General features: G+C 39.0%; 1 protein-coding gene across 3 annotated transcripts; it reads left to right on the forward strand.

The window, feature by feature from the left end:
* The first annotated feature begins 75 nt into the window (after window positions 1-75).
* Window positions 76-20,312, forward strand: CEP97 (centrosomal protein 97). 3 transcript variants are annotated; one of them, XM_054045236.1, is made up of 11 exons: window positions 76-273; window positions 3,098-3,240; window positions 5,594-5,752; window positions 6,205-6,306; window positions 7,270-7,383; window positions 8,767-8,933; window positions 9,694-9,858; window positions 10,174-10,307; window positions 10,893-11,673; window positions 13,414-13,489; window positions 14,401-20,312. In XM_054045236.1, the coding sequence occupies exons 1-11, from the start codon at window positions 222-224 to the stop codon at window positions 15,124-15,126; spliced, it is 2,619 nt and encodes an 872-aa protein (XP_053901211.1). In that variant the 5' UTR covers window positions 76-221; the 3' UTR covers window positions 15,127-20,312. The 3 variants fall into 3 exon arrangements, with proteins under 3 accessions (XP_053901211.1, XP_053901213.1, XP_053901212.1); XM_054045238.1 differs by having other exon boundaries at window positions 8,794-8,933; XM_054045237.1 differs by lacking the exon at window positions 76-273 and adding an exon at window positions 2,770-2,911.
* The last annotated feature ends 6,642 nt before the right edge of the window (window positions 20,313-26,954 follow it).

Below are 26,954 nucleotides of genomic sequence, written 5' to 3' on the forward strand. Positions count from 1 at the left end.
AGTGCGTCACGGGAGGAAGCGCTCCGGTTTCGGTCCGAAAAGGACTATCCCCCCTCCCCCCACAAAACTCACTTAAAAATGGCCGTTGGGGGCGACGCGGGGCCTCTGGTCTAGGGGGTCCGCAGATAAAATACCCAGAAATTATTTTTTTCCCGCGGCTTAAAGCAGCCAATCAGCGCGCGCGGCGCCCGGTTGCCTGGTGTCGTTAGCAAGCGGGAAGTATGGCGGCGGCAAGGAGCGAGGCGGCTCCGTTGGCTCTGGGAGCCAGGGAAGGTATCGGGGGCACCGGGGACCGGCCGGGTGGGTTAAGGGTTCCTGGGGAATCTTGGTAGTAGGGCTCAGGGGTTCATTGCGTGTCTTTTCTCCCACCGTTTATTAGGTTGGTCGCGCGGTGCATCATGGGATATGTTGTTTTTTTCCGCGGCACAGCCTGGCTGTTCGCTCAGGGAGTGGACTACAAATCCCAGAGGGCTTTGCGCTCTCCACTCAACACTGCTCGTGAATGGGGTGCAGAGGGATCAGCTAAGAGAGTGGGGAGCTGTAGTCGCTCGTGGAGCCGGTTAATGGGGGTGCAGCTGGGGGAAGGTGAAGGGAGTCTGGGCGAGTTGGTCCCTTCCCCATTCAGGACATGTGGGGGGGGGGTTACTTGTCCCTTTTTCCCCTCCGCTCCCCCACAAAACAGAGAGACCATGAGACAATAGCACTGGTTGCCATCCACCTTCCCGCTGCCAGGGTAGCCCTCGCCAAGTGGTGCTGAAATCACCCCACGAGATGTGGCTGGGTTTCGGGTGTGGGGGAGGTGTTACCGGCTCTGTTGCAAGTAAGCAGCTGATATCCAGTCCCACAGGTATATGTAAATAACAACTAACAGTCCTAAAATATCCTGTTCACTGTTGGTGGGAGGGGCTTTCCTTCGTGAGTGAGAGAGCTTAAACAGAAGTTGTTTTATTTAAAAAAAATTAGGCCTTATTGCAAAGATAACCTTATAAATAAGAGATATACCATGTTGTCCCCCTGAGTTTCCAGACTGCTTTTATGTCTCTATTGCTATCATAGCTTTTTTAGTAGCATTGCCACTGCTGCTATTCAGAATTCTGTGGACAACTGTGAACTTAACAAAAGTAATGTGCGGTTAATTCTGATTTTGTTTGGGAAAGCGACCAGCTGTTAATTTTGTATTTAGCTGATCAGTTCAGTGATTGAAGACTGTTCTTTACTAACAGACTCTTTTTAGCTTTAGCATGATTCCAGCAGGAGTATAAGAATATAGTCATACAGAACCCATATTGATTGTCAGAACTGATTGTTTCCTACTGCCATAGAGTTTTACACTAGAGGGCAGTGGTCTGCTACTGAGCTGATGGTGGGAGGGGAACCAGCAGTGGGTAGGAATGGGAGAGTGGTTTACATGTGCTGTAAATAGGATACAGTCAGTACCTCCTCCTAAGCTGGACTAATATCTGAAAGAGATCATTGGAGACTGCCCCTCCTTCTCAGCTCTGTTACAACAAGTGCTTTTGTCTGGAATGTTTTAACTCTGTCCCCAGAGTTAAGTGGTGGGTCTCAACTTTAGAATTTTGTCTTGCCCAAAATATATCTGCACTTAAGCGTTGGATACTTTTAATGTGTACTGTTTGCTCAGGCTTTCCACTAGAGGCAGTGCTGGAATCTGGAACATTTAGCCCATCAGTTAGAATTTCCCCATTTTTGGTCCTTATGGGAAAGTTAGTTTGATGCTGTTGCTGGCACAGAGTGCCCGAGGACAGCAACAGCGGGGTTCGTTGCCCGGTGTGCTTCGCGCCAATAAACACACCAGGGTGAAGAAGCAATCAAAGTTTATTTGGGATCCCAAAGCGGTGCTAGGAGACTGGCACGTCTCAAATCAAGCACACCAACATAAGCGGCCTTTGTCTTTTATACAGTTTGTAGCTAAGCCCGTCCTGTCTCACCCCTCCCACATTCCCACCTCTCCCCCTTCCTCCCTCTGTCTACATTACACAAGGTTTTGTAGTGTTTCCTAAAGATTCATCAGAAACTTCGTTGAAATCTGTGTCTCTCAAAACATTACAGCTTTGATGAAACAGCATTTTTCAAAAACAATAAAAAAAAGATTTTGTCAAAAAAATCCCAACCAGTCTAGTATACATGCTCCCAGTTTAGGGGGTGGGGAGTGAGGAAAACCTTTCCAGCTACAAATGGGAAGATTTCTCTGTGTTGGTACTTAAGCCTTTTAAAAGAAAAAACTCCTTCCCAGAAGTTGGTGTAAATAGACAACCTTCCAGATAAAAAACAATGCAGTGTTATTTTCCTGAATGTGCAGACAGCCCCAGTACTTCTGCTGCTCATAGCTTTCCCAAGCAGCAGCAGAATGAAAATAATAAGACTCTGGTCTGTTTTGTTACTGCTATTCAGAGTAGTGTCATGAATCTCCTCGACTTCCTATTAATGGGATTGCTCGCTGAGAAAGAATTACAAGTCTTTGTTAGCTCCTATTCCCACTAAATATAGTGATCCCTTTTTTGCAGTATTTCTCTTATGACTACTACAACAAAGGTGATCAGATTTTTTGGAAGACAAGGGATGTATTAAATTTTTCATTACCAGAATCATGGTACAGGATGGTGAGTAGATTTGGTGACTGGGATGGAAAATTTTCACAGCATTTTTTCAAGGCTGAAGCATTATAATATTGTTTGTAGAGTCATTATATCTACCTGTCAGTCTGAGATACTTATATGGCACCCATTACTTTATTATCACAGTCTTGAATGTTTTACCTACCTCTACATAACAAGGGAGGTAGAGAATTATTGCTGCTTTAGAAGGGGAACTGAGACGCATAGAACCTAAGTGACTTGCCGAATGTCACACAGGAAAGTCTGTGGTGGAATATGGACTCCCAAGTCTCAAGGTAGTGTCCTAATCACTGGGTCATCCTTCTCATTTATTCAGTCTGAAATATTCATTTGACATAGTCTCAGAGATGCAAATGATAGAATTCAGTTATTTCTCTCTAGTCATGAATATAAGTCTGTTTATATTGCTTGCGAATTGGCAGCACACGTGCTCATACTTCTTTTTTCCCCTTTTCTCCAAGGTTCAGTAGTTAATTGGTCAGGCCAGGGGTTGCAAAAGTTGGATCCAACATTACCCTGTGATGCTGACATTCATACTCTAATTCTGGATAAAAACCAAATAATTAAACTGGAACACCTGGAGAAATGCAGGAACTTACTGCAGGTCGGTATTATATGATTCGAGTTGGCCATGAAATAACTTAACCACACTGTGCTTGTTAAAATATTTCTATCACAACAATTAGTTAAATGAGTTCTAAAAGTTCCTTTTTCATAGTAAGCTAACTATGCAACTTCGTATATTTCTGAATGGAAAAGGAGATTTTTCAGTGCAGTCCAGTGCAGGTCTGCAGCTGATAGTAGCACAAATTGTTTCCCTGGTTTCCTATATAATTCAGAGAAAATTTACTTCACTGTCTATTAAAAAAAAAAAAAAAATGCTGGTGCCTGTACTCAGATATCGAGTGAACTCAGTTCCAAATGAAGTCAAAAGTAATCTTAATTCTGGTATTTCCTTTCTTTTGAGTGCTTGACTCAACCATAATAACGTTCTTTTAACATAGATTTTCCATGTGTAATAAATAAGTATGTATATAGCACTTTCCATCCTTGGATTTCAGAGCTGTTTACAAAGAGAGTAACTATTATCCTTTTTTTTACATGTGGTGTAGCTGAGATGCTAGGAGGTTAAGTGACTCAAAAGGTCACACACAATGGCACAACTAGATATAGATGCCTATCTCATGACTGTTAGTGCTATGCCCTGTCACCAGACCATGCAGTCCTCCTTTCATTTGCACGCTTTTAAACAGGACCCTTCTCCGTTTGACCTATAATTCATCTTCGTTGTTCCCTTTTGTCAAAAAACGTTTTATTGGTGCTTAAAAAGAAAAATACTACCAGTAGTTATAAAGGCATGAAAATAAATGATCACAAATTCCAATATCACTTTTAGGGCAATCCATCTAATAGCCAGGCCTTTGCAACATAAAATGTAAGACTGTAGTCATAAGTGAGTCCTGTGCTAATGTATGTAAACTTCCAAGTTACAAATATACAACTGCTAAAATGAATTGAATGGTAAATAACCCCTGGAATATGATAAAAATGTATTAACACAAGGAGAGGTGAAGAAGAAAATAAATGTAAAATAGGATAAAATACAAGAAGTAAAAATGCTAACTGTAAAATTAAATGGCTTTACATTCTGACATTAATGCCATGAGTCACTTAGGCCCTGATTGTGCAAATACTAATGTTCATGCTTAACTTTAGTCCCAGGAGTAGTCTATTGAAATGAATAGGGCTATTCATGGTAGTAAAGTTAAACACATGCATACGTGTTTGTAGGATCAGGGCATTGGTCTCCACAGGACATCTCTAACAAGTCCAAGTCCATCATTAACTATTATTGGAAGTGCCTCCAGCCAGACATGAATAACAGTCTTTTTGAGTCCCCTTATTAGCTTCCAGAGGAGAATCTAAACTAATATATGAAAGGAGTCTTTCAAGCCCAGCGCTCACAATATTGGCTTAGGATAGCATTGTTTTAATTTGTGCTTTGACCATTTATGTAGGAATTTATCATTCCTAAAGCCCATACATTACATTTGGGATGGACTAGTATTTAGATTTATTATACTTGCTTGGAGCTACAAATGCACTGTGAGTTCACACAAGCAAATTTGAATTCAGGTTAAATTATAGTAGAAAAACAGAGTAGTTAATCCTTTTCACAGCTGAACCACAGGTCCTGTTGTATCAGAGTAACTATAACTAAGACATTATCGGTTTTACTACTTGGTGTTGACATATCAAAAATACGTACAGATGATGGGGTCAGTTTCTCATGACGCTTCATATTAAAACATATATTGGTATCAGTACACGGTAGCTTCACCAGGGTTAAAGGGCAGTAAGTGTATTTCCAATATGGATTCAAGTTTTCTGTGAGTTCTTGATTGTAGGATTAATATTTGCCTAGATCTTAACCCGTGCTGACAAATTCTTAGAGTAGAAAATTGCCGTTATAAGTGGTCTGTATTTAAAACATAATTAAAAATTACTCTCTTTCTGGGGATAAAAACTGTTTTTTGACAGTTGTGTAAAATATTTTTTTTTATCCTCCACTATGGTGAGGATGAGCAAGTAGATTTTTATCCTGGAATAGTACATTTTCATGGTGACTTTGCAAAGCTGATTTAAAATACTGATTATCAGTTGCTAAATTCATTCCAGGTTTCAGTTCCTTTGGTTTCAGCAGGTAACAGCCCAGGAGAATTTTGTCCAAGTTTGTTGTATGAGATTTTAAAAGAGTTTGATGAAGAAAGAGTCTGTACGGTTCTGCAGTTTGTCTTGTCCACGTTATTCTTTGTGTGAAAATGGAAAATCTAGATTGATGGTATTTTTGTTGGATTGGATATTTAGCTGTTAAATCAGAGCAAGGACTCTGATAGGCTGTGTTGTTCATACACTTTGATAGTAAAAATAAAACGTTTCCTATATTCAACCTACAGCTGTCAGTAGCCAACAATCGACTTGTAAGGATGATGGGTGTGGCAAAACTGACTCAGCTCCGGGTACTAAACTTGCCTCACAACAGTATTGGTTATGTGGAGGGGCTAAAGGATCTGGTGCACTTGGAATGGCTAAACCTGGCAGGAAATAACCTTAAGGTGAAATATTTATTCTTTGTAAGTTTTCTGAAATCTGTAGTTCAGAATGTGGGTAAATTGGAAAATACTGAAAAAACATCACTACATAGTCTGATTCTGTTCCCATTAAAGTGAATGGGATTTTAATGGGAGCAAAAATGGATCGTTTGTGTCTTTCCAGTCTCTGAAGTGGAGAAAGGCTGTATTTGTGTAAGGGATCTCCTAGTAAAACTGACATAAATAACTGAATCCCAAAATATAAAGGGATTTGGGTAATCTTTTGAAATGCAGGTCATAAACTAAACTTAATAATCTTGTTTTTAATATAGTTATATTAATAATATAGTTTTGAAATGGTACAATTGTCCAGTCTCATTAGCTTCATAAAAGATTGCAGAATGTTGATATCAACTTTTATTTAATAGAAAAAGAAAGTCTTAAAGTAATTAATATGATTATTTCTCTTGTTGTAGACCATAGATCAGATCAATAGCTGCTCATCTCTTCAACATCTTGATTTGTCAGACAACAATATACCTCAAATAGGAGATCTCTCCAAGCTTTTGTCTCTAAAGGTAAATGCTTCCTAACCTTTCTGTCTTTGGAATATTCTTGCAAAAACCAGTTATGATAGTAACTCTAAGGAGATAGCATTTTTCATTATCCGTTCACTTTTAAAATAATTTTAATTAATCACCATAATCGCTGTACTACGGAGATATGTAAAAAATTATTATCCCATTTTAAAGATGAGGAGATGGAGGCAGAAAATTTATGATTCACTTGTGATCAATCTGTAATTTTGTCCCAGGCCACATAGTGAATTGGTATGAGTAGCGATGAGAACTTAAGTTCCTGGCTCCCAGTTCTCTTCTCAGACTATGTCTACACTACCATGGTAAGTCGACCTTCTCTACGCAACTCCAGCTACGTAAATAATGTAGCTGGAATGGATGTACCTTAGGTCGAGTTACCGCGGGGTCTACAATGCGAGGTGTCAACGGGAGAAAATCTCCCGTCAACTTACCTTACTCTTCTCGTCAGGGGTAGAGTACAGGGGTCGACTGGAGAGCAAAATCTGCAGTCAATTTGGCAGGCCTTTACTAGACTTGCTAAATCGACTGCCGGTGGATTGATCTCAGAGCGTCGATCCCCACGGTAGTATAGACCTGCCCTCAGAATAAACTCCTCCTCCTCCTCTTAAGTACTGGATCAGGACAAAGGAATTTCTGCTACCTCTTTCGCACTGAACTATCTGCATAGGAAAAAGATACGTTTCCAAATGAACTTTTAAAAATATCGGTAGTTAGAAACTTTAAAACCATACATTTTATAAAGGGAAATTTTGCTTTTAAATGAGAGACTCTTTCAAGGTATTACTCTTTTCCCTGACTACAACAACCAATAATCTGTTTGCAAACACTGGCAAAGCTTTACATTGTCATTTCACTGTGTGTGTGTGTGTTCTGCACTGTTCACAAAATTCATGTTTTGACAAAAAAAAGCATATATTTCATTACAATATTTTTGTTTCATAGACTCTGCTGCTGCATGGAAATATTATAACCTCACTTCGTATGGCACCTGTTTGCCTACCTCAAAGTCTGACTATTCTCTCTTTGGCAGAAAATGAAATCAGAGACTTAAATGAGGTAAGAAATGTGGAATATTTATCCCCAAATTTTTACTTACAGTAAAAAAAGGATAGCTCTTTTGAGAGCAAAGTATCAAGAATGTAAGTAAAACCAGCTGTGCTTTCTCAAAATATACTAGACTACTGGGGTTTGTTTGTATTAATTTGTTTCTGTAGTAAAGATTCATGCAGTGAACAACTACACAAACCAGCTGATCCTCTGGTTTGGATGTTTTCCTTAAAATCAAAAAGAAATGTGTTGGGATGAAAGTTTTAACTTTCAGCTGTCATTTTTCTCCTTCCTTGTTTAATTGCTCAACGATACCCAAAGTCCACTCCAAGGGCCAGATGTTGCCTACAAATTGATAAAATACTTCTCCTGGTTTTTCTTCCTGTATCTACAGAGTGAGAACAAATCTGATCAGCTGGCTTTGACAGCTGAGAAATCCAACAAACAATTTCTGTTCTCAAAGGATAGGTTTGAAGCGCACATCCTGGACCCAAACTTTCCTAAAGTTTGTATTTGTAGTTTTGGTTTGGGCCCATCTCTGTTCTGTTCTTTTACCATGAAACAGATGGCAAATATTTTGGCTATATTTCAGAGTAGTAGCCGTGTTAGTCTGTATCCGCAAAAAGAATAGGAGTACTTGTGGCATCTTAGAGACTAACAAATTTATTGTAGCATAAGCTTTCGTGGGCTATAGCTCACTTCATCGGATGCATGTAGTGGAAAATACAGAAGGAAGACACACACACACACACACACACACCATGAAACAATGGGTGTTACCCTACACGTGGTAAGGAGAGTGATCAGTTAAGGTGAGCTGTTGTCAGCAGGAGAGAAAAATAACTGTTTCTAGTGGTAATGAAAATGGCCCATTTCTGGCTATAGTTGTTTATTATTTATTTTTTTATTTTATTTTATTTTAAAATAAGTAGTTGCTCCTGCCAAATTGTCAGCGTAGCCTTCATGGTGGAGGGACACCTTAGTTTGGTCAGATGTACATTCCTCCGTCCTTTTCCTTAGAATCACATGGTCACAGTCCATCTTTTCTACTGATTGTCTTACCACTGTCAGGCCATTCTTCTCTCCTGTGCTGATACAGAATAACACAAATATCTAATCGCTCCATACATACCCGGGCACTGAAAGGAGGTGATTCTTTCTAAAGGCCTTGGGGGTTGCTGTGTTACAGGAAAGTGGATGGTTAGATGGCAGTGGTGTTCACAGTATTGTTAGTACTTCTTTCTTTTTTGAAGTAGTGTATGTGTTGCAAGCAAAAGTTATCGCATCTATAATGCTGGTACTCTGCCCAAGATGTCTAACCAATGGAAATACATTACGTTTTCTAAACATGCAGTAGTTCTCTTCTGTCAACAAAGACGTCCTTTGTTACAGATTTCTTTCTTGGCTTCCTTTCCTGAGTTGGAGCAGTTGTCAATCATGAATAACCCTTGTGTGATGGCCACACCTTCTATTCCTGGATTTGACTATCGGCCATATATTGTCAGCTGGTGTCTGAATCTTAAAGTTCTGGATGGATATGTGATTTCTCAGAAAGAGAGGTGAAATAATTTTTTTAATTGCTCTTTTCAAATTGGTTAATATGTTTGGATAAAGTGAATTAGTATTTTATTTTTGCGTGAGTGGAAATGTATCTCCAGATCAACTGCACTTATCCATTCTGTCTTTGTTTGTTTGCTACTATATGTTTCAGTGTAGAAGAAAAAATACTCATGCTTTGTCATGATTCATTTCATTGTGAATAGATAGTGCACAAAATACAAGCTGTTCTGCACATGGTATGTTTCTGCTCAGTATATTGGTGCTCCCTGACTGGATGAGCATAACTCTTAAGGTTTACAGTGTGAATACTCACAATTTAAAATTCACTGTGTACTTTCTATAAAGATTCTGCAATATATGCTTATAAAGTTTGTTTCAGTGAACCTTTCTGCTAATAAACTCATTCATTCATATGTTTATAGAATACAAAAAAGGGGCATGAACACAGGTGAAGCAAATTCATTAAAAAAATGAACAGAGACTGGATGGGTGAAGAGCATTGCCAGCCCATGGGCTAGAATATCAGTTGCAGAATAGATCTTCTGCTTTACGGCCCCTTTTTGTGAGGGATTCTTCATCAGCTCCTCTGAAGATCTCAGTTTCTCTGGCCTTTGTGCAGGGGACCATGATTTGCATTTATATAGCGAAGACACATAGTAAAAGAAAAGTTACGAAGAAAGCTTAGCAATAGGAAAAAGACTTGTATACAACTATGATTTTATACCAAGACAATGACTGTGCGTTTTTTTCTCCCCCCAGTTTGAAAGCAGAATGGCTTTACAGTCAAGGTAAAGGACGATCATATCGATCTGGCCAGCATGTTCAGTTAGTCCAGTATCTGGCCACTGTTTGTCCTCTTACCTCTACATTTGGTCTCCAGACTGAAGAGGATGCCAAACTGGAAAAAATACTGAGTAAGCAGAGGTGAGAACATTTTAGCTTGAATTATTGATGACACTTAGTAAGTGCTATTCTATTCAACCGAGGGATTTTAAAGATAACCTAATTAATTTGACAGTTTAGAACCAGGTCCTGCAAGTCCTAACTGTTGTAAGGTGGCTTCAGTGAAACTTCTTGTATGAGTAAGGATTTGTACAATCAGCCCCTTGTTTTAGAATAGTTTAACCAATTGTTTTTTCCACAGAATAGCTGGTAGTTATAGTTCCCTTATGCACCACTAGTTTAATTCTTATTTTAAAAGGCAGTTTTTAAAATTACTTGGATTTTGTTTCTGTATAGGCTCCACCAGAAGCAGTTGATGTACCAAAGCCAAAATGAAGGGCCGCCTACATCCTCTACTCCCAACAAAGTGGTGCCTGCTACATATGAACACAACAGTTCAATCCAAGGGCCCCAGATAATTCTTGAAAGTGGTAAGATCCAAATCTGCCACTGTTATCTAATCTGAGTTGGTGATGGGAGCTACTGTTCCCGGTGGAAATTAACAAAATAGCTGTTTTTCCCTTCACAAAGTTATTTGTGTGCAATTAGCAATGTAGTCCTACTCTGGAACAGATCCTTCAGATCTTTGTATTTGTTTGGATTGTTTTTAACTTAAGTAATACAGGTATTGGTATACTTTGTTTTCTAATATCACTTTCATCACTTATTCAGATCTTGAAAATAGTCACTAATGAGATTAATAAGTAACTCATAATAATACCTTCTATTAGCTCGTTACTTCTGTTATGTGCCTACTACTTTTTGACTGTTCTGTCTAGTTAGACATTTCTTCTTGTGAGGGACAATTTCTTACTCTTTTTGTATAGTATACAGCATCCTGGTATATAGTGGGGTTCCCTGGGTGCTACTGCAATATCTATGTTAAATAATCATATGATTGCCATTGTTAGCACTTCAGATCCTATTACTGTTCAGTAAATACTTGGGTTGATTTAAATAAATAAATTATATATTTAAATATTGTGTAGTCTAAATTTGGCTCTCTGTTCATCTAGAACCTGTTATCCAAAGGAATTCTTGGGTTGGGCCAGGCTCCAGTGATGACCATTCCTATGCAGTTAAGAATGTCTTTCCAGCTTCAGTGCAAGCTGAAAGAAGCTGTCGCAAGGAGCTGTACCTGGAGGACATACAGACTGACGAAGACAAATTGAACTGCAGCCTTCTGTCCTCAGAGTCTACTTTTATGCCAGTTGCTTCAGGACTGTCTCCAGTATCTCCCACTACAGAATTAAGGCTACATGGAATCAATTTGAACCTAGAAGATGATGATAATACGGTGATTGTATTTGTGAAAGAGGTCAATAAAGTTGAGGATGATAACAAGCAGGAAAATACTTCTTGGATTACAAAAGAGTGTTCCATCAAAGCAGCAGAAACTATGGAAACTCAAGAGGAAGATAATGAGGATGGAATATTGACTTCCCCTAGTCCAGCAACAGTCACTGCTAACCCAACTGCTAGTATTAATGACTGTTTAGCATCTTCTGTTGACCAAGTTCTGTGCAGCCACCTCAAGCCACCATTAACGGATGATGAACCATTAATTAAAAATCTTTATATTGACCAAACTATAGAGAGAAATTCTACTGATGCATCAGCTGCTGTTGACCAAGATGCTGAACTTCAAAGAATGAACAAAGCGGCCACCATGCTTCAGGCCTGCTGGAGGGGATTCCACACCAGAAACTACCATCCCAGAGCCAAGGAAGTGCGTTATGAAATTCGGCTAAGCAGAATGCAAGAGCATATTGTTTTCTTAACTGATGAAATAAGAAAGTAAGTCGAAAGTCTTATGTTCTTCTTCTCAAAACTGAATTAATGTAATTAGAACAGAAAAAATAACTTGTTCTAATGCATTTCAGAATGAGTATAAACTTATCTTGGCTTATGGAACTATTTGTATGACTGTAACTCTATACACAAGTATCAGGGGGTAGCTGTGTTAGTCTGTATCTACAAAAACAACGAGGAGTCTGGTGGCACCTTAAAGACTAACAGATTGATTTGGGCATAAGCTTTCGTGAGTAAAAACCTCACTTCTTCGGATGCATCCATTTTTACTCACGAAAGCTTATGCCCAAATCAATCTGTTAGTCTTTAAGGTGCCACCAGACTCCTTGTTGTTTTTGACTCTATACACAGTAGCTCTTGGTATGCTAACACAGAACTACTATGATCACAGCAGGAGTCAGCTTTCTCTTCTGTCTCCCTTATCAGCATGAATCTAACTCCCCTCTCTTCACTATAGCTCTATCTACACATGTTTAGTTAAAGGGAAATTTTCTCTCTTCTTCATCCTCCCACATTCAGGGCAATAGACTCTAATATACAAGCAAAATAAGATATTCTCTTAAAGTTCAGCGAGAGCATGAATGGTTCTGAGTGTGAAAGGTGGTGTTCCAGGATCCTTGCTGAGATCACAGTAAATCAGTGTTGGGGGTATTTGGTTTTTTCCTTTTGAATATGAGGGTTTTCTCTGAAAAGTGACTGTGTAACAAGGCATCATAGGAGTCTGTTTGTATGATTTCATCTCAAAGTAGCTCAGTTTACAAGATTATTTTCTGTCAGCCCTGTAAACTCAACCTGGGATCTGAGTGAGGCTCTAGGATCATTCCATCTCATCACAAGTAATAAAGGTTCTGAGAGTCAAATTAAGCCCTCAGTGAAACCTGTGAAATCCCATTGCTTTTGGATGATGCCTTTGGTTACATATGTGCAATCCATTAACCTATGGTTGGGTTTGAACAGATGCATGCAGAACCTTTATTACTGATGTTGATGCATGAAAAGGGAAACATCTCAGCTTGGCTCTTGGAGCTCAGTTTGAGTAATGGAGCTAGAAGTTAGAAAAGCATTGGCTAAAGTGAGAAAATTTTATACAAAACCAATGAGACAATAAAATACAACCTCATAATGCCACTTTCACAGTGTTACTTTACAGAAGAGAACCACACTTCACAGTCATTTGTTTGTAATTACCCACATCTTAAAGCTGATGGGAAGCAAAATTGACCTGGCCTGGTAGATCCCTTACTAGAAAGTTGTCGGCTAATAGCTGTTTTGTCTGTCACTAGCAATTTGAAAATGTATATAAAAACCCACAGTGGGTTTCACTTTTTTTCCACGATTGACCAAAGTAATCCGTGAAAAGAGTTCCACAGAAGGAAGAGAGCTCTCTGATGGGGAGTTTTATAGAAACAGGTAAACAGTTAAACAGCATGAGGACCCTATGTTCTTCAGATACAGAGGATGTTCAGTAGACCATGGAGAATAGAGTACAAAAAGCTTTAACAGTGAGCAGGATAGTAGTTTTCTCCAACAGTATTTGAAGTCTGTTCAGCAGCTAAAAGATGCTGATAAGTCAAGTTGCAATATTTAAATGTTTGCTCTGTAGTATCTTTCAAGAATAGTCTCATATAAAATTGTGCTTTTATACAAATGTACTGGTATTGTCAACCAAAAAAACCACGGCTTTATTTCAATATTTAAAACGAAGTATCTTGGGTTTGTGTGTAGATTAAAAAAAGAAAGAGAAGAAGAGAGGATTCAAAAACTTGTACAAGAGGAGGCTGTCAGATACCTTTGGAACCAGGTAAGCTTCTTTCTTTCTCTCGCTCTCATTTTCCTCTTTACAGATTAACTAAAAAGCATGCTTCTAAATACATATTCTTTTTAAGTATGCAAAGTGTAGCTCATCCTTGTAAAACTGACCTTGCACACTGGATGCATTAGTAGAAGGTTATCTGCTAATTGGCTATAATGCCTGCCATTATCACTCTAGAAAAAGTACGCAGAGCTGTCTGCAAAATTAGAAACTTAAATATGTTTTAATAACTAAAAATAAAATCAGTTTGGAATAAAAGTAAGGAGAAAATACAGGAGAAGGTAAATGAGTCAATGGGAAGCAAAACTGACTTGGCATGGTGGATCACTTACTAGAAAGTTCTGTTAATGGCTATATTGTCTGCCACTAGCAGTTTGAAAATGTATGTAGAAACCCACAGTGAGTTTAGTGAAAGAATAACTGGCTATTGCCACAGTATTCTCTGAATGACTTGAGAAGATTATGAAACCATACTAGTTCTGAAGGCTACACGTTGTTCTTTAACTAAATTCTAAAGCTAAAAGGTTGATGCTACATCTTATAGGTGGACCTCTTTCAAAGAGTTGAGTACTTCTGTAGTTGTAGTACCAAGACAGTGAAACCTTTATATTCTTTTAAACATGTGTTGTCCCTTCTTAAAATTTTCCTCAGTGGTTTGGTTTCGTTTCTTTTTTCTTTTCCCGTTCCCTTTTCTCGCCTCCCCTTCTCTCCCCTCCTCTATTTAACAGTGGGAAATGAATCTTTCCCTTCTTTGAGACAAAGTGCACTTACTTTTTATTTAGTCCTTGTATCTTACATTGAATATTAGATTGACTGGCCAATTTACAAAACATTCCTAAGAAACAATGTGCCTTTATTTCCCATATTTAATCATGATTTTTTTCCCCTATGGTTTACAGGTTAGATCCCTTCAGCAGTGGCAACTTTCAGTGAACCAAAACCTTAGCACTTGGCAGCATGGTGTTTCTGCATCAAGTACTTTGTGTCCATCCAAACTATCTGTCCAGTCATCCGGGCTCAATCAAGAAACCTCTCCTGTTGGTAGTTCTACCTGGTTGGTTTCAGCTACTGAAGCTCTTCATGAGAAAACTTTACCTGAGTTCCCAGACTCTGGCTTTCACTCCTCCATAACTGACCAAACTCATGTTAATGACTCTCATGGCTCTGAAAAGAGTTCCACAGAAGGAAGTGAGAGCTCTCTGATTGGGAATTCTATAGAAACAGTCAAACAGTGTGGCGATCCTGTCTCAGAATGTATTTCAGATACAGAGGATGTCCAGGCAGACCATGAGGAATGGAGTAAAGAGAGCTCAAATAGTGAGCAGGACAGTAGTCTTCTCCAACAATACTTGATGTCAGTTCAGCAGCTAGAAGAGGCTGATGACCGGACAAGTTGCAGTGATGGGACAGAAAGGAGTAGGCCACAGACAGCTGCATCAGCAGAAAAACCGTATGCTTTGTCTGATGCTGTTTCTATAAATGTCTCTCAAGACGTACCTTCACCTGCACAAAATGAAATTAATCAGACACCAGAAAGTTGCAAATTGAATTCAGGAGTAGTGGAAGGGAAGCAAACAGAATGTGATGCTTCATTTCAGGTGCTGCCTGTTGGCATAGCTGTGTAGTAGGCTTAGCTCCATGGAAAATTAGGGAATACAGTCATAATTGTTTTTTTGCCATTTATACAGAATTTGTATTCTTTTCATATATTCTATTCTGGATTCCTAGACCCAAGTTACCAGAAAGGCTTAACTTTTAATAGCATCTTCCTAAATCTTCTAATTGAATGTTGATGCTAACTATGCTAAATTGAAATGAGCAAAGTTCTCTGGTGGACATTACGCACTTTATTTCTTAATGACTCTTGTATCTTAATAACTGTTTTTCATAAAATATAATTCAAAGGATTATGATCTTTTCCTATTGGCTCAATTCAGCTAAAGTAGATAAGTTTTAGTAAGTTTTTATTTTTCCTAAAAGTCAGAGCTTGAGTTTATGTTCTGTAAAAATAAGGAAACAGCATGGGGAAAGATAGAAATAGAGGAAGAGTGAAGACTATCTGTGCATGTATCAGTATAAACTGACAGGAAAAAGGAGAACAGAATCCCTTAATAGAGTTTCTGTGGACCTGAACTTAGGTATCTGTCAAGATTTTCAAAAGTAAGTGCTCTAAAACTAGAATCCCAAGTTACCGACAGGACAAGTTGCAAGTGATGGGGCAGTAGGCCAGAGACAGCTGCATCAGCAAAAAAACAAGATTCTTTTATGTTTTCTTTTTTAAAGACAATTGAAACTCCTGAGTGCTCTGCACCTTTGAAAATAGGCCATTTATTTAGAAGCTTAAGTATGGACTTAAGAGAGTCAAATTTTAGGGATGCATTTTTAAAACAAGTCTTGACCCTTGTCTCCCATACGGCCCAATCGTACTGTCCTTTCTCAGGTAAGACTCATGCTAGAGTCAATGGCAGTATTTCGTGACTAAGGGCTCCAAGAGGACCTAGTGACATAAGCATATACAGTGTCCCTCTCTGCCAAGTGAACTGCAGCAATGTGTGTAGGAACAAGATGAAAACATAGTTCTGGAGGGAGCCATACTGGTGTGGTTAAAGTGGGAGGCTTGGTGACCTGATTAGAAGTATTGAACCTCCACAAGGATGGCCCTGTTATCTGCTGGTATCTTAGGTGTAAATATTAGGAGGAAATTCCATGAGTTGAAACTGTTTTCTGCCCCTGTGTTGTTTTTTTTCCCCATGTAAAGGAGCATTAAACATTTGACACTAATTGGTTTTAAATATTAATTGTAAACCTGTGTGTGTCTGAATGTGCTGATTTAGTTTTGCTACACCTTCCTTTTAAACTCCAGGGAAGCAGTGACAGCAGATAAATTTTAAATGGCAGTTAGGCATAATACAGACCCCACTTTATCCTGTTATACCTCGTTCAGGGAAATAAAATAATCTTCAGTATGGCACAAAAGTAGCAATAGAAAATTATTGTGCCATGTAATCGGGAAAGGTCATCAGTAAAATAAAAAAAAATCAGCAAACGCACTGTAAGGCTGAACCTCCAGATCACTAGTATTGCATTTTGCAACATGAGAGATCGATGCTTTTTGAATTATTTGTGTGAATTTCTCTGAGGTCAAGGCAACTAATCACATGAACAAAGATAGTTTTCAGAAGGTCAGTTATTGCTTTTTTAAATGTAAAGTGATTTTTCCAAACATGTCACCCTGTTAAATTCTGGAGATTATTATTTTTTAAAGGCCTTCATTCCCGGTCCCTATTAGGTCCTGAGGATGGAATTCACCCCTGTGCAGACAGCTGGCAGAAGGCCAGTGAACCATTTGAGTCCCCAAAATAGAGCTGAAGTGGAACTCAAGTAGTGTATGGGCCTTTTACCAGCCCTGTGGACAGGTGTGAAGTTCACCTTGAAAGAATAAAGCTTATCTTTATATATAGTACAACCTTCTTTTTTTCCAAAAGTCATGGGGGATGTTATATAAGTACTGGGTAATCTGGGAATTCTTGTTGTAATTAAGAAGCTAGGGCACTTGACTCTATTTTGAATGAGAACATTTAGATAATTGAGGTTGAAGTATATTAAATATACATCTTGCCTCCTCATGCTAGTTAAAATATATCTGTAGTGTAATTGGGTTGGCATTTAGTTGATCTAAGGAGATGTGAGATCTTTACTTCCATTGAAATCAATGGCAGTTGGAGATCTCTGCCTCTTTCAGGATCGGGCCCTTGGGGGGGTTGTTTTTGTATCAATCTGGTGTGGAACTCTCATGTCTCTCTTTAAAGGGACTTGGAGTGTACCATTAAGTGTGAGAAGATTTCTCTCCTGTACACGAAACAGTTGCCAAATCTTGAAAGAAATCACTAAGTGGTGACTGGGTGGAAGTGTCAAGTTCTCTCTCTAGTGACAGAATGTCAGTGTAATAGATCATATATTGAAAAATAGTTAGAGCTCTCTTAATTTCTTTGGATAAGAACAGTATCAATTACTGAAGACTTCAATTTTGCTATTTTATATAAAAGTGCCTCATTTGCTGCCAGGAACTAAGCTGAGAAGAGTCAACATATGTTGTGTAAGTGCCAAAAGGTAATACCTCCATACAACTAATTTTCCATGGAAGCCATAGAAGTTCATAGTATTCCCTGTAGTAGTGGGACTTGCAAACACAAATGCATGAAGACTTTTATTTTACCCAATATCTGTATCAACTTTTACTTGTAACCTGTACATCCAACTCTCTATATAACATCCAAAAATCTTTCATTTCTGAAGTTATAGCAAAATATATACCAACGTATAATATTCAGCTGTATCTTGTTACTTTTTCAAAAGCTTTGAAGCACAAAATATCTCTTCTGTTATTGTGCGGTATATCTTGCATGTGTAGAAAATAAATTGCCTAAATTTAGCATATATAAACATTAGAGAGAGAGAGAGAGATTTGGATTAATAGCTTTTGCAGGATTAAAAGTAATTAGTTGTACATAAGCAAAAATGTATTGTGTTGAGGAGCAGCATGAAATAAAAGGCTAAATAATACCATAAATATGGAAAGGGAAAGTGATAACGAAAGATAAAGCAGAAAAATAGCAAATAAAAACATGATGTATGCTAAAATAGGCTTAGCTGAGCTCACGTATTCTCAATAAGCGATTTTTGTAATTGTGTCATACTTTAATTTATGGCTCAATAATGACTTTTTCTTAGAGGGAATAAAATTTTAAAGAGTAATTCGGTCAATTCTGGGATATGTGTACACAAGTCCTAGTTGGGGTCTGTGTTGTTTTGGTTTCCTTACACTATTTCTACATTTTTATGATCGAAGAAGACAGTTTATTTTAATTTCCTCTTCATGTAATAAGTGATAGACTGTGAATGTTCACAGGGAGACCATTTCAAAATCTATTTAGAGAACAATGGATTTATATATTGTATTAAGTACTCTCTTTCCTTCCTTAGAAAGAAAAGTGGGGAAATTCCCCATTGGAGAAGACAGATAGATCACCATTTCGCTTTTCTTGTATGAAACTTATGTAATGATTACTATAGTGCATTCCTCAGGTATCTAGAATTGTCATTGAAGTCAATGGGAGTTGTGAGTATATAAGGAGTTTAGAATCTGTTGCTCTAGATACTTGGGTGCTGACTAATCTGTCCTCTACACTCTCCCTCCCCCTTTATTCTGTTTGGTAAACAAAATGAATGAGTGCTCTAAGGCCTTGGCTACACTGGTGCTGTACAGCGCTGCAACTTGCTGCGCTCAAGGGTGTGAAACCCCCCCCGAGCGCAGCGCTGTAAAGCGCCAGTGTAATCAGAGCCTGCAGCGCTGCACGCTACTCCCCTCGGAGAGGTGGAGTATACAGCGCTGCGAGAGAGCTCTCCCAGCGCTGGCGGCGCGACTACCCTCATGCTACACAGCACTGCCACGGCAGCGCTGTGAATTCTCAAGTGTAGCCAAGGACTAAGAGGGAGAGCTTTTCAAAAGCATGAAGCAGTGGTCTAATACTGCTCCCATTCACTTCAAAGGAAGCAGAGTTAGGCTTACACTGAGTGCTCTAGCAAATCCCATCTTTACAGAAATGCTTTTCCCACTGTGCAGGGAAAACATTAAAATTACAAGTTTGGTTTGATCATTCTAAAACACAAATATCACTGAACAAATGGCTGTGGAAGCCTTTGATAGGTTAATTGGTGCAAGTGTAACAACTTTTATAGATTTATTTCTAGGAGACCCCTAACATGCATGCTACACCTAATAAGAAAGTGTACTTATCAGCCAATCTGTGTGTGTGTGTGAATAAGCTCGTTTTTCGGAATAATGTAGAATGCCATTGAGCTTGTTCATGATTATATTATTTTAAAAGTATATTGACATTTTTATGACCTTTTTGTACATAATATCTATAGAACTCCAAGACTTATTTCCACTTGTGGCAGATTGTTTGGAGAACTGGCCAAACTCAAGAAATGGAAGATGTATTCCTCTGAGTCTACTTTGGTTCATTTTATTTGAGTTGAATGTATAATATGTCTAATTTGAAATGGGGATGCCTTGAATGAAAATGCAGTATAAAGCTGATCAGTTCCTCTGCTTTTAACTAGTGGAAAGGAGACTTTTTTTTCTATTTATTTATTTTTTCTTGAGATTTGTGCCACTCAATTAAGTAAACTTAAAGTATAGTGAAGTCTTTCAAAAAGTCTCCTTTTAATAATAGACCATTTTCCTACTGTAACTTTCTAGGAAGTATTTCACACAACATATTCTTTCTGGTCCCATGGTTTGTCTTTGTGACCACGACTTGTGCTATCTTAAATGTTGATGTCACTTCAGCAAAAAGTAAAACCCAAGACATTTAACTCTTATAAACTATTTAATAGTATTTACAATGTTAGGTGCTTTAACTGTGAATAAGTGCCATACCAAATCTTAACTTACAGCACTAATAGGTGTAAATAATTATATAGGAGACCACTTTATGGCTTCATTACATTATAAATATAGTGGGCTAAATTCACCCTTAGTGTAACTCCACTGAAGTCAATTTTGTTAAGTTTGAATCTTTCACAGTAGTATTCTACCTCTAAACTAGAGTCTTAAAAAACAACAATTAGGCCTTGATTTGTCTTTATACTTCTCACTATTTTCTGTGAAGAATGTTGAGTGGTTAAACTGGTACAATTCGTATATTTTCTATGATTGTTTATACTTACGAATTTATTGGTTCTGATATTTAGTTTGTACCTCTGAGTTTTGATTTTTAAATAAATTATTTGTACACTTATTGGATATGCTTGAGCTTGGTGCTAAGTTTATAGAAATATGTCTGACAGTCACTTTCTTTCAGTTAAGTTTTCTGTAGTGCCTTTAATCTGAAGCTCTCCAAGTGATTTACAAATATGAAAATCAGTAAGTCATAATAGTCAGTAAGGTAAGTATTGGATTTTATGCTGGGATGCAGCGAGATAAAGAGGTTAAGGGCCCACCTTACCACTGATGAAAACTGGAGCAGGACTGGGTCTTAAGTGACTTGCCTATAGTTATGAATCAAGTTGTTGAGAGTCATGATTTTTGAGGTCCTGACTCCCAGTCCCCTGTTTCAAACTCTTTTTGTTTTTCATGTTGTCTTATGATCAGATTAAGAGGGCTTGGAGGTGTTCTGCACAAAACCGTGATTTTGGGGCAGACGATACAACAAATTTGCTCCTCCATTTTTAGATCTTCTTTTGCCTCACATATTGCTTGATGCCCCTGCACAGTCTTCTTTCCTCCCAAAGGACTAAGGCAATGGATGACATCCTGAGGGGAAAAAAAGAACAGAGAGCTTAAAGCAAGTAGCTGCTGAGCTGAATTAATTTAGAAGTGCAGAGAGCCAAAGAGTTGAAGCAACATGAGGCTTTGAAAAAAACAAAGTGAATATAAGGTGTGAAACGGCCATTGCACGGGGCAAAGGGCACTGGGGTGGTTAGTGCCCAACCAAAGTCCTGGGGTACACAGCCAAGATTTCTTTGAAGTCCATCCTACCACCGTTCTAGAAATAAATTTAATGAAAAGGAGCAAGATCAGCTCTGACTAGGTTGACGAGCCAGACTGGCAGTTGAAAAATTAGAATTCCAGTGTGGAGTTTTCACTTAGTGCAGTTAAGGAACCATTTCTAAGCTCTAAGAGTGCTGTACTCTGGGTGGCACAGGAGCATTAGCAGAGAAGTGTCTCTTGATTCACTACTGCAGCCTTTAGTGACGAAGAACCTTCAGAGTTGGGGATTTCAGTCCTCCTTGAGCTAGGGAGCACAAGATCCAGGAATGAAAATGTTATGCTCATACAAAGCACACGGGATCTTTATAGAGGAAGGTAAATACACACAGCGTTTATTGAGAATACCACAGTAGCTATGCTTTTTAAATATATAAACACACACACACTCTCTCTCTCTCTCTCTCTCTCTCTCTCTCTCTCCTGCAGTCTAAGCCAATTTACATTGAGACCCAGGCCTTCAATGTTCCTCTAAGCTACTTAACATAGACACAATAGAGAATCCTGTCTCTTACTTCCTAATTTGTAATACATATAGGAAACTATAGTAGCTTTATAACTTATTCTAAAACAAAAGGATAACCATCATTAGTCATAAGGATTGTTCTGGTCTGTCATTTCTTTCTGCTATTCAAAAAGGGTGGCTGACAGGATCAAATGAAATCATACATTAATTCTCATAGTACATTATAAAATCCATCTCCTACATATCCCCCTTTTGACACTAAGATTATTAATCGCCACTTCTTATTTAGTCCACGTAATAGAAAATACTGGGAGGTGATTTGAGCCTGTGGCTCTAGCTTTGGATACATTTGTTTTATCCAACAGCACATTCCAACCATTTCAATTAAAAGTTTCAGAGTAACAGCCGTGTTAGTCTGTATCCGCAAAAAGAAGAACGGGAGTACTTGTGGCACCTTAGAGACTAACAAATTTATTAGAGCATAAGCTTTCGTGGACTACAGCCCACTTCTTCGGATGCATATAGAATGGAACATATAATGAGGAGATATATATACACACATACAGAGAGCATAAACAGGTGGGAGTTGTCTTACCAACTCTGAGAGGCCAATTAATTAAGAGAAAAAAAAAAAAAACTTTTGAAGTGATAATCAAGCTAGCCGAGTACAGACAGTGTGATAAGAAGTGTGAGAGTACATTTTTATGGCTGACTTAGAACAACGCTTCCTTAGCTCTCGTCCCCTAACGCCCCTACTCTACTTGCGCTACATTGATGACATCTTCATCATCTGGACCCATGGAAAAGAAGCCCTTGAGGAATTTCACCATGATTTCAATAATTTCCATCCCACCATCAACCTCAGCCTAGATCAATCCACACAAGAGGTCCATTTCCTGGACACTACTGTGCTAATAAGCGATGGTCACATCAATACCACCCTATACCGGAAACCTACTGACCGCTACACTTACCTACATGCCTCCAGCTTCCATCCAGGACACACCACACGATCCATTGTCTACAGCCAAGCTCTAAGATATAACCGCATTTGCTCCAATCCCTCGGATAGAGACAAGCACCTACAAGATCTCTATCAAGCATTCTTAAAACTACAATACCCACCTGCTGAAGTGAAAAAACAGATTGACAGAGCCAGGCGAGTACCCAGAAGTCACCTCCTACAAGACAGGCCCAACAAAGAAAATAACAGAACACCACTAGCTGTCACCTTCAGCCCCCAACTAAAACCTCTCCAGCGCATCATCAGAGATCTACAACCTATCCTGAAAGATGATCCTTTACTCTCACAGATCTTGGGAGACAGACCTGTCCTCGCTTACAGACAACCCCCCAACCTAAAGCAAATACTCACCAGCAACCACACATCACTGAACAAAACCACTAACCCAGGAACCTATCCTTGTAACAAACCCCGATGCCAACTCTGTCCACATATCTATTCAAGTGACATCATCATAGGACCTAATCACATCAGCCATACCATCAGGGGCTCGTTCACCTGCACATCTACCAATGTGATATATGCCATCATGTGCCAGCAATGCCCCTCTGCCATGTACATTGGCCAAACCGGACAGTCTCTACGCAAAAGAATTAATGGACACAAATCTGACATCAGGAATCAAAATACTCAAAAACCAGTGGGAGAACACTTTAACCTGTCTGGTCATTCAGTGACAGACCTGCGGGTGGCTATATTACAACAGAAAAACTTCAAAAACAGACTCCAAAGAGAGACTGCAGAGCTAGAATTGATATGCAAACTAGACACAATCAACTCCGGTTTGAATAAGGACTGGGAATGGCTGAGCCATTACAAACGTTGACTATCTCCCCTTGTAAGTACTCTCACACTTCTTATCACACTGTCTGTACTCGGCTAGCTTGATTATCACTTCAAAAGTTTTTTTTTTTTTTTTCTCTTAATTAATTGGCCTCTCAGAGTTGGTAAGACAACTTCCACCTGTTTATGCTCTCTGTATGTGTGTATATATATCTCCTCATTATATGTTCCATTCTATATGCATCCGAAGAAGTGGGCTGTAGTCCACGAAAGCTTATGCTCTAATAAATTTGTTAGTCTCTAAGGTGCCACAAGTACTCCTGTTCTTCTTATTTCAATTAAACACATACAATTTAAAACCAAAAACAATTAGGGTTAGTAACCTTAGTATTCCAGTAGTTGTGGGAGACCATCCAGAAAATACGTCATACCAATGGTAAGCTGTTATGTCTTTCTGCAGTGGCAATGCTTAACATGTTTCCATTTGCATGTATAATATGAATGGTTCAGTTTCCCACATTGCCTTTTTGTCTTTTCTTGGAACTATGTTACCTTTGGGCCCGATCCTGCTTTTTCCAATAAACACTTCCTTTCCATGGGCACAAGCCTTGTTCCACTACTAATTGACCAAGGAGGGTGGGCTTTCTAACTAGCCCCCACCCTTCCTGGTCCCGTTCCTTAAACATTTTCTTCAAAATTGTGAAATTACCACAATATTACTTACAAAAAAGACTACGCTGCCCAAACTCCTATATCCTTCAGAGTTTGGTTTAACAGAACAAGATCTGTATCTTATGTTTGCCCTTGCCAGTGCCGGGCTTACAAATTCCTTTCTTTACCCTGTTGACCGTGCCAGTGCCGGGACTTATGATTTTAACCCACTCTGGGCCAGAGGGAGAGACGCTAAGCTTCCCTCTGTATTGCTCGGCCTTCTACCACTGAGGGTTCATACACCAAAAATAAAAACCCCTCCCAGGGGCAGGGTGAAAAACCCTAAGTTCTCCCCTTATGCTCAGTCATGCTACGGCCGAGGATGTATACACCTATAGCTATTTTTCTAGTTTTCCCCGACAGACGGGTCGGAGCGAGGACTCTAATCCTGCCCCTATTGCCCGGCACTTCTATGACCGGGGGTATACCCACCTCCAATTATTTCCCCCCAGCAGTCTGGGGTGGAGAGAGGGATGCTAAACCTCTCTCCTGTCTCTGAGCCCTGCTACAACCGAGGGTATGTATACCTTTAATTATAACAAATTCTCAATTCATAAAATACCAACAGTGAATACAATATTAACCACACCTGGTTCCCTTTTTACTGCCCGGTATCTCTATGACCGGGAGTGTACACACCTGAATGATCGATCACTTAGCAGTATTGTCAATAATTGCAGCACATATACTTTTCCCCTTTCGCAATTCTCCACCAAAAATGTTATGCTCATACAAAGCACACGGGATCTTTATAGAGGAAGGTAAATACACACAGCGTTTATTGAGAATACCACAGTAGCATATGCTTTTTATATATATAAACACACACACAGTCCTGCAGTGATGTTTATAGTTACCAGTCCAGAGTCTGGATCAATCTAGTGGCCAGCCAGATTGGTCGCAGAGAGGTGCGGGGTCCTATCGGTCACGATCCGATGCTCCTGGAGTGTGGCAAGACGAACCCAAAGTTCTATGGCAAAGCACCCTGTTCTTATAGGATTTCTTCTCTGTTGAAGCCTATGGATTCTGCTGTGTCACTTTGTGACCCGTTACTTCTTAATTGGTGTAAACATTCCAATACACCTCCGAGAGGGTCATCCTGTTCTTTGTTCCGATTTAATCAATTGTCTTTAGGGGTGCCAGCCTTTACCTCAGAGTCGTCAATCTCCCCTTCCTTATGGATGCGTGTTAATGATTCTTTGATGTCCTTTAAGTTTCTTCACTCCTTCTTCCTTGACTCTGGCTATAACAATGGCCTTCACACCTTATCTTTTTCTAATGCATACATTCCTCATTCACACAAACAGATTGAGAATACAAACAGTAGTATTTTATATTGAGCAAAAGGACATTGCAACTTAAACCTTGCTAAGTTTTACAATCAATAACCAAGCCAATTTACATTGAGACCCAGGCCTTCAATGTTCCTCTAATCTACTTAACATAGACACAATAGAGAATCCTGTCTCTTATTTCCTAATTTGTAATACATATAGGAAACTATAGTAGCTTTATAACTTATTCTAAAACAAAAGGATGACCATAATTAGTCATAAGGATTGTTCTGGTCTGTTATTCCTTTCTGCTATTCAAAAAGGGTGGCTGGCAGGATGAAATCAAATCATACATTAATTCTCATAGTACATTATAAAATCCAGCTCCTACAAGAATCCTGCCAGGAAATCATCAAGAGGTACAGAATTACAGGGTAAATTAATCCCCCTCTAATTCTGTAGAACTGCCAGGTGGCTGCCATGCAATTAAAAAAAAAAAAAAATTCTAAAGGTCATTTAGATTTTACCAAACCAGTCAACCCACCTCCTTCAAAATATTCTAGCATCTCAGGATTGTGCAGAGCCATATAGAATTGCAGGTTGTTACAAAACCTCAGTTAAATAAAAAAGTGTAATTCAAAATATTTGTGAAAATGTGAGGTTTTTGTTTTGTTTGCAGACCCTGTAGGAAAAATAATTCAGTCCTGACCTCACAGCCCTTTTCTTAGCGCACAAGAGCTAGAAGGTGAAATGGATTAGAAAGTAAAATTACAGTGGTTGGTTTAATTTCTATTGTCTGTTCTGCCTGAGATTCACAAAATAAAGAGCATTGAGTGGTAAACATTTAGATCTTTAGATTAAAGTGAGAGAATTTTACATTAACATTTGTAAGGAAATTAGTTTTCGTTTTTAAAATGAGATTATGTAGAAAGTGTCCTAACCAAGTTATTTTGCGGGATAGGAGGGAAGTCAGGGGAATTAGGCCAGATCCTTATCAGGTCTAAATAGGCATAGTTCCATTGGCTGCAAAACTCTTTAAATCATAATGGGCTTCAATGGAGCTTTGCTAATTTACACCAACCAGAGACCTGACCCTTTTGTCAATCCTGATACTGGAAAAAATGAGTATTCCTAAAGCCTTTGCTGGGAACCCCTGTTGGGTTCTTACAATGTGTATGGGGTGAGTTTGAATGCCATATTTAATACAAGTAATGTGGCTTTAATACTGCAGCTGCTCAGCTCCACTATCAGCCATGACCATGTTTTGACTTTCATGTTTATAGAAGTGTGACATTTTAATCTTCAGCCACAGCAGGAAAACATAGGTGTGGTTATTTCAGAGGGACAATTCTATGACTAACTGCATGCTGAAAGTAGCTGTTGTAATCGTTGTGGATAGCAATCAACTGTTCAAACTTGCTGAGAGCATATACAAGGGTTAACGGGGCTCGACCCTCTCTGGGGCGGCGGGGAGCCACCGGCTCACTACATACAGTCGTTGTTCAGGGGAATTAGTCTGTCCACAGGGGTCTTCCTCGGCAGCCCTTGCGGTAACTGAACTAAACACCATGAGCCCAGGCCCTGGGTCAGGGCGGACAGCAATGAGTCCACCTGGTCGAGAGGAACCGCATGAGTCCACT

This window comes from Malaclemys terrapin, chromosome 1 (assembly GCF_027887155.1).
Source record: "Malaclemys terrapin pileata isolate rMalTer1 chromosome 1, rMalTer1.hap1, whole genome shotgun sequence".
Taxonomy (NCBI): Eukaryota; Metazoa; Chordata; order Testudines; family Emydidae; genus Malaclemys; species Malaclemys terrapin.

Coding starts and splice junctions, on each gene's coding strand:
- CEP97 (XM_054045236.1), top strand. CDS start 222: ATGGCGGCGGCAAGGAGCGAGGCGGCTCCGTTGGCTCTGGGAGCCAGG. Junction 3,241..5,593: donor AATGCAGGAACTTACTGCAG/GTCGGTATTATA, acceptor TTCAACCTACAG/CTGTCAGTAGCCAACAATCG. Junction 11,674..13,413: donor TTAACTGATGAAATAAGAAA/GTAAGTCGAAAG, acceptor GTTTGTGTGTAG/ATTAAAAAAAGAAAGAGAAG.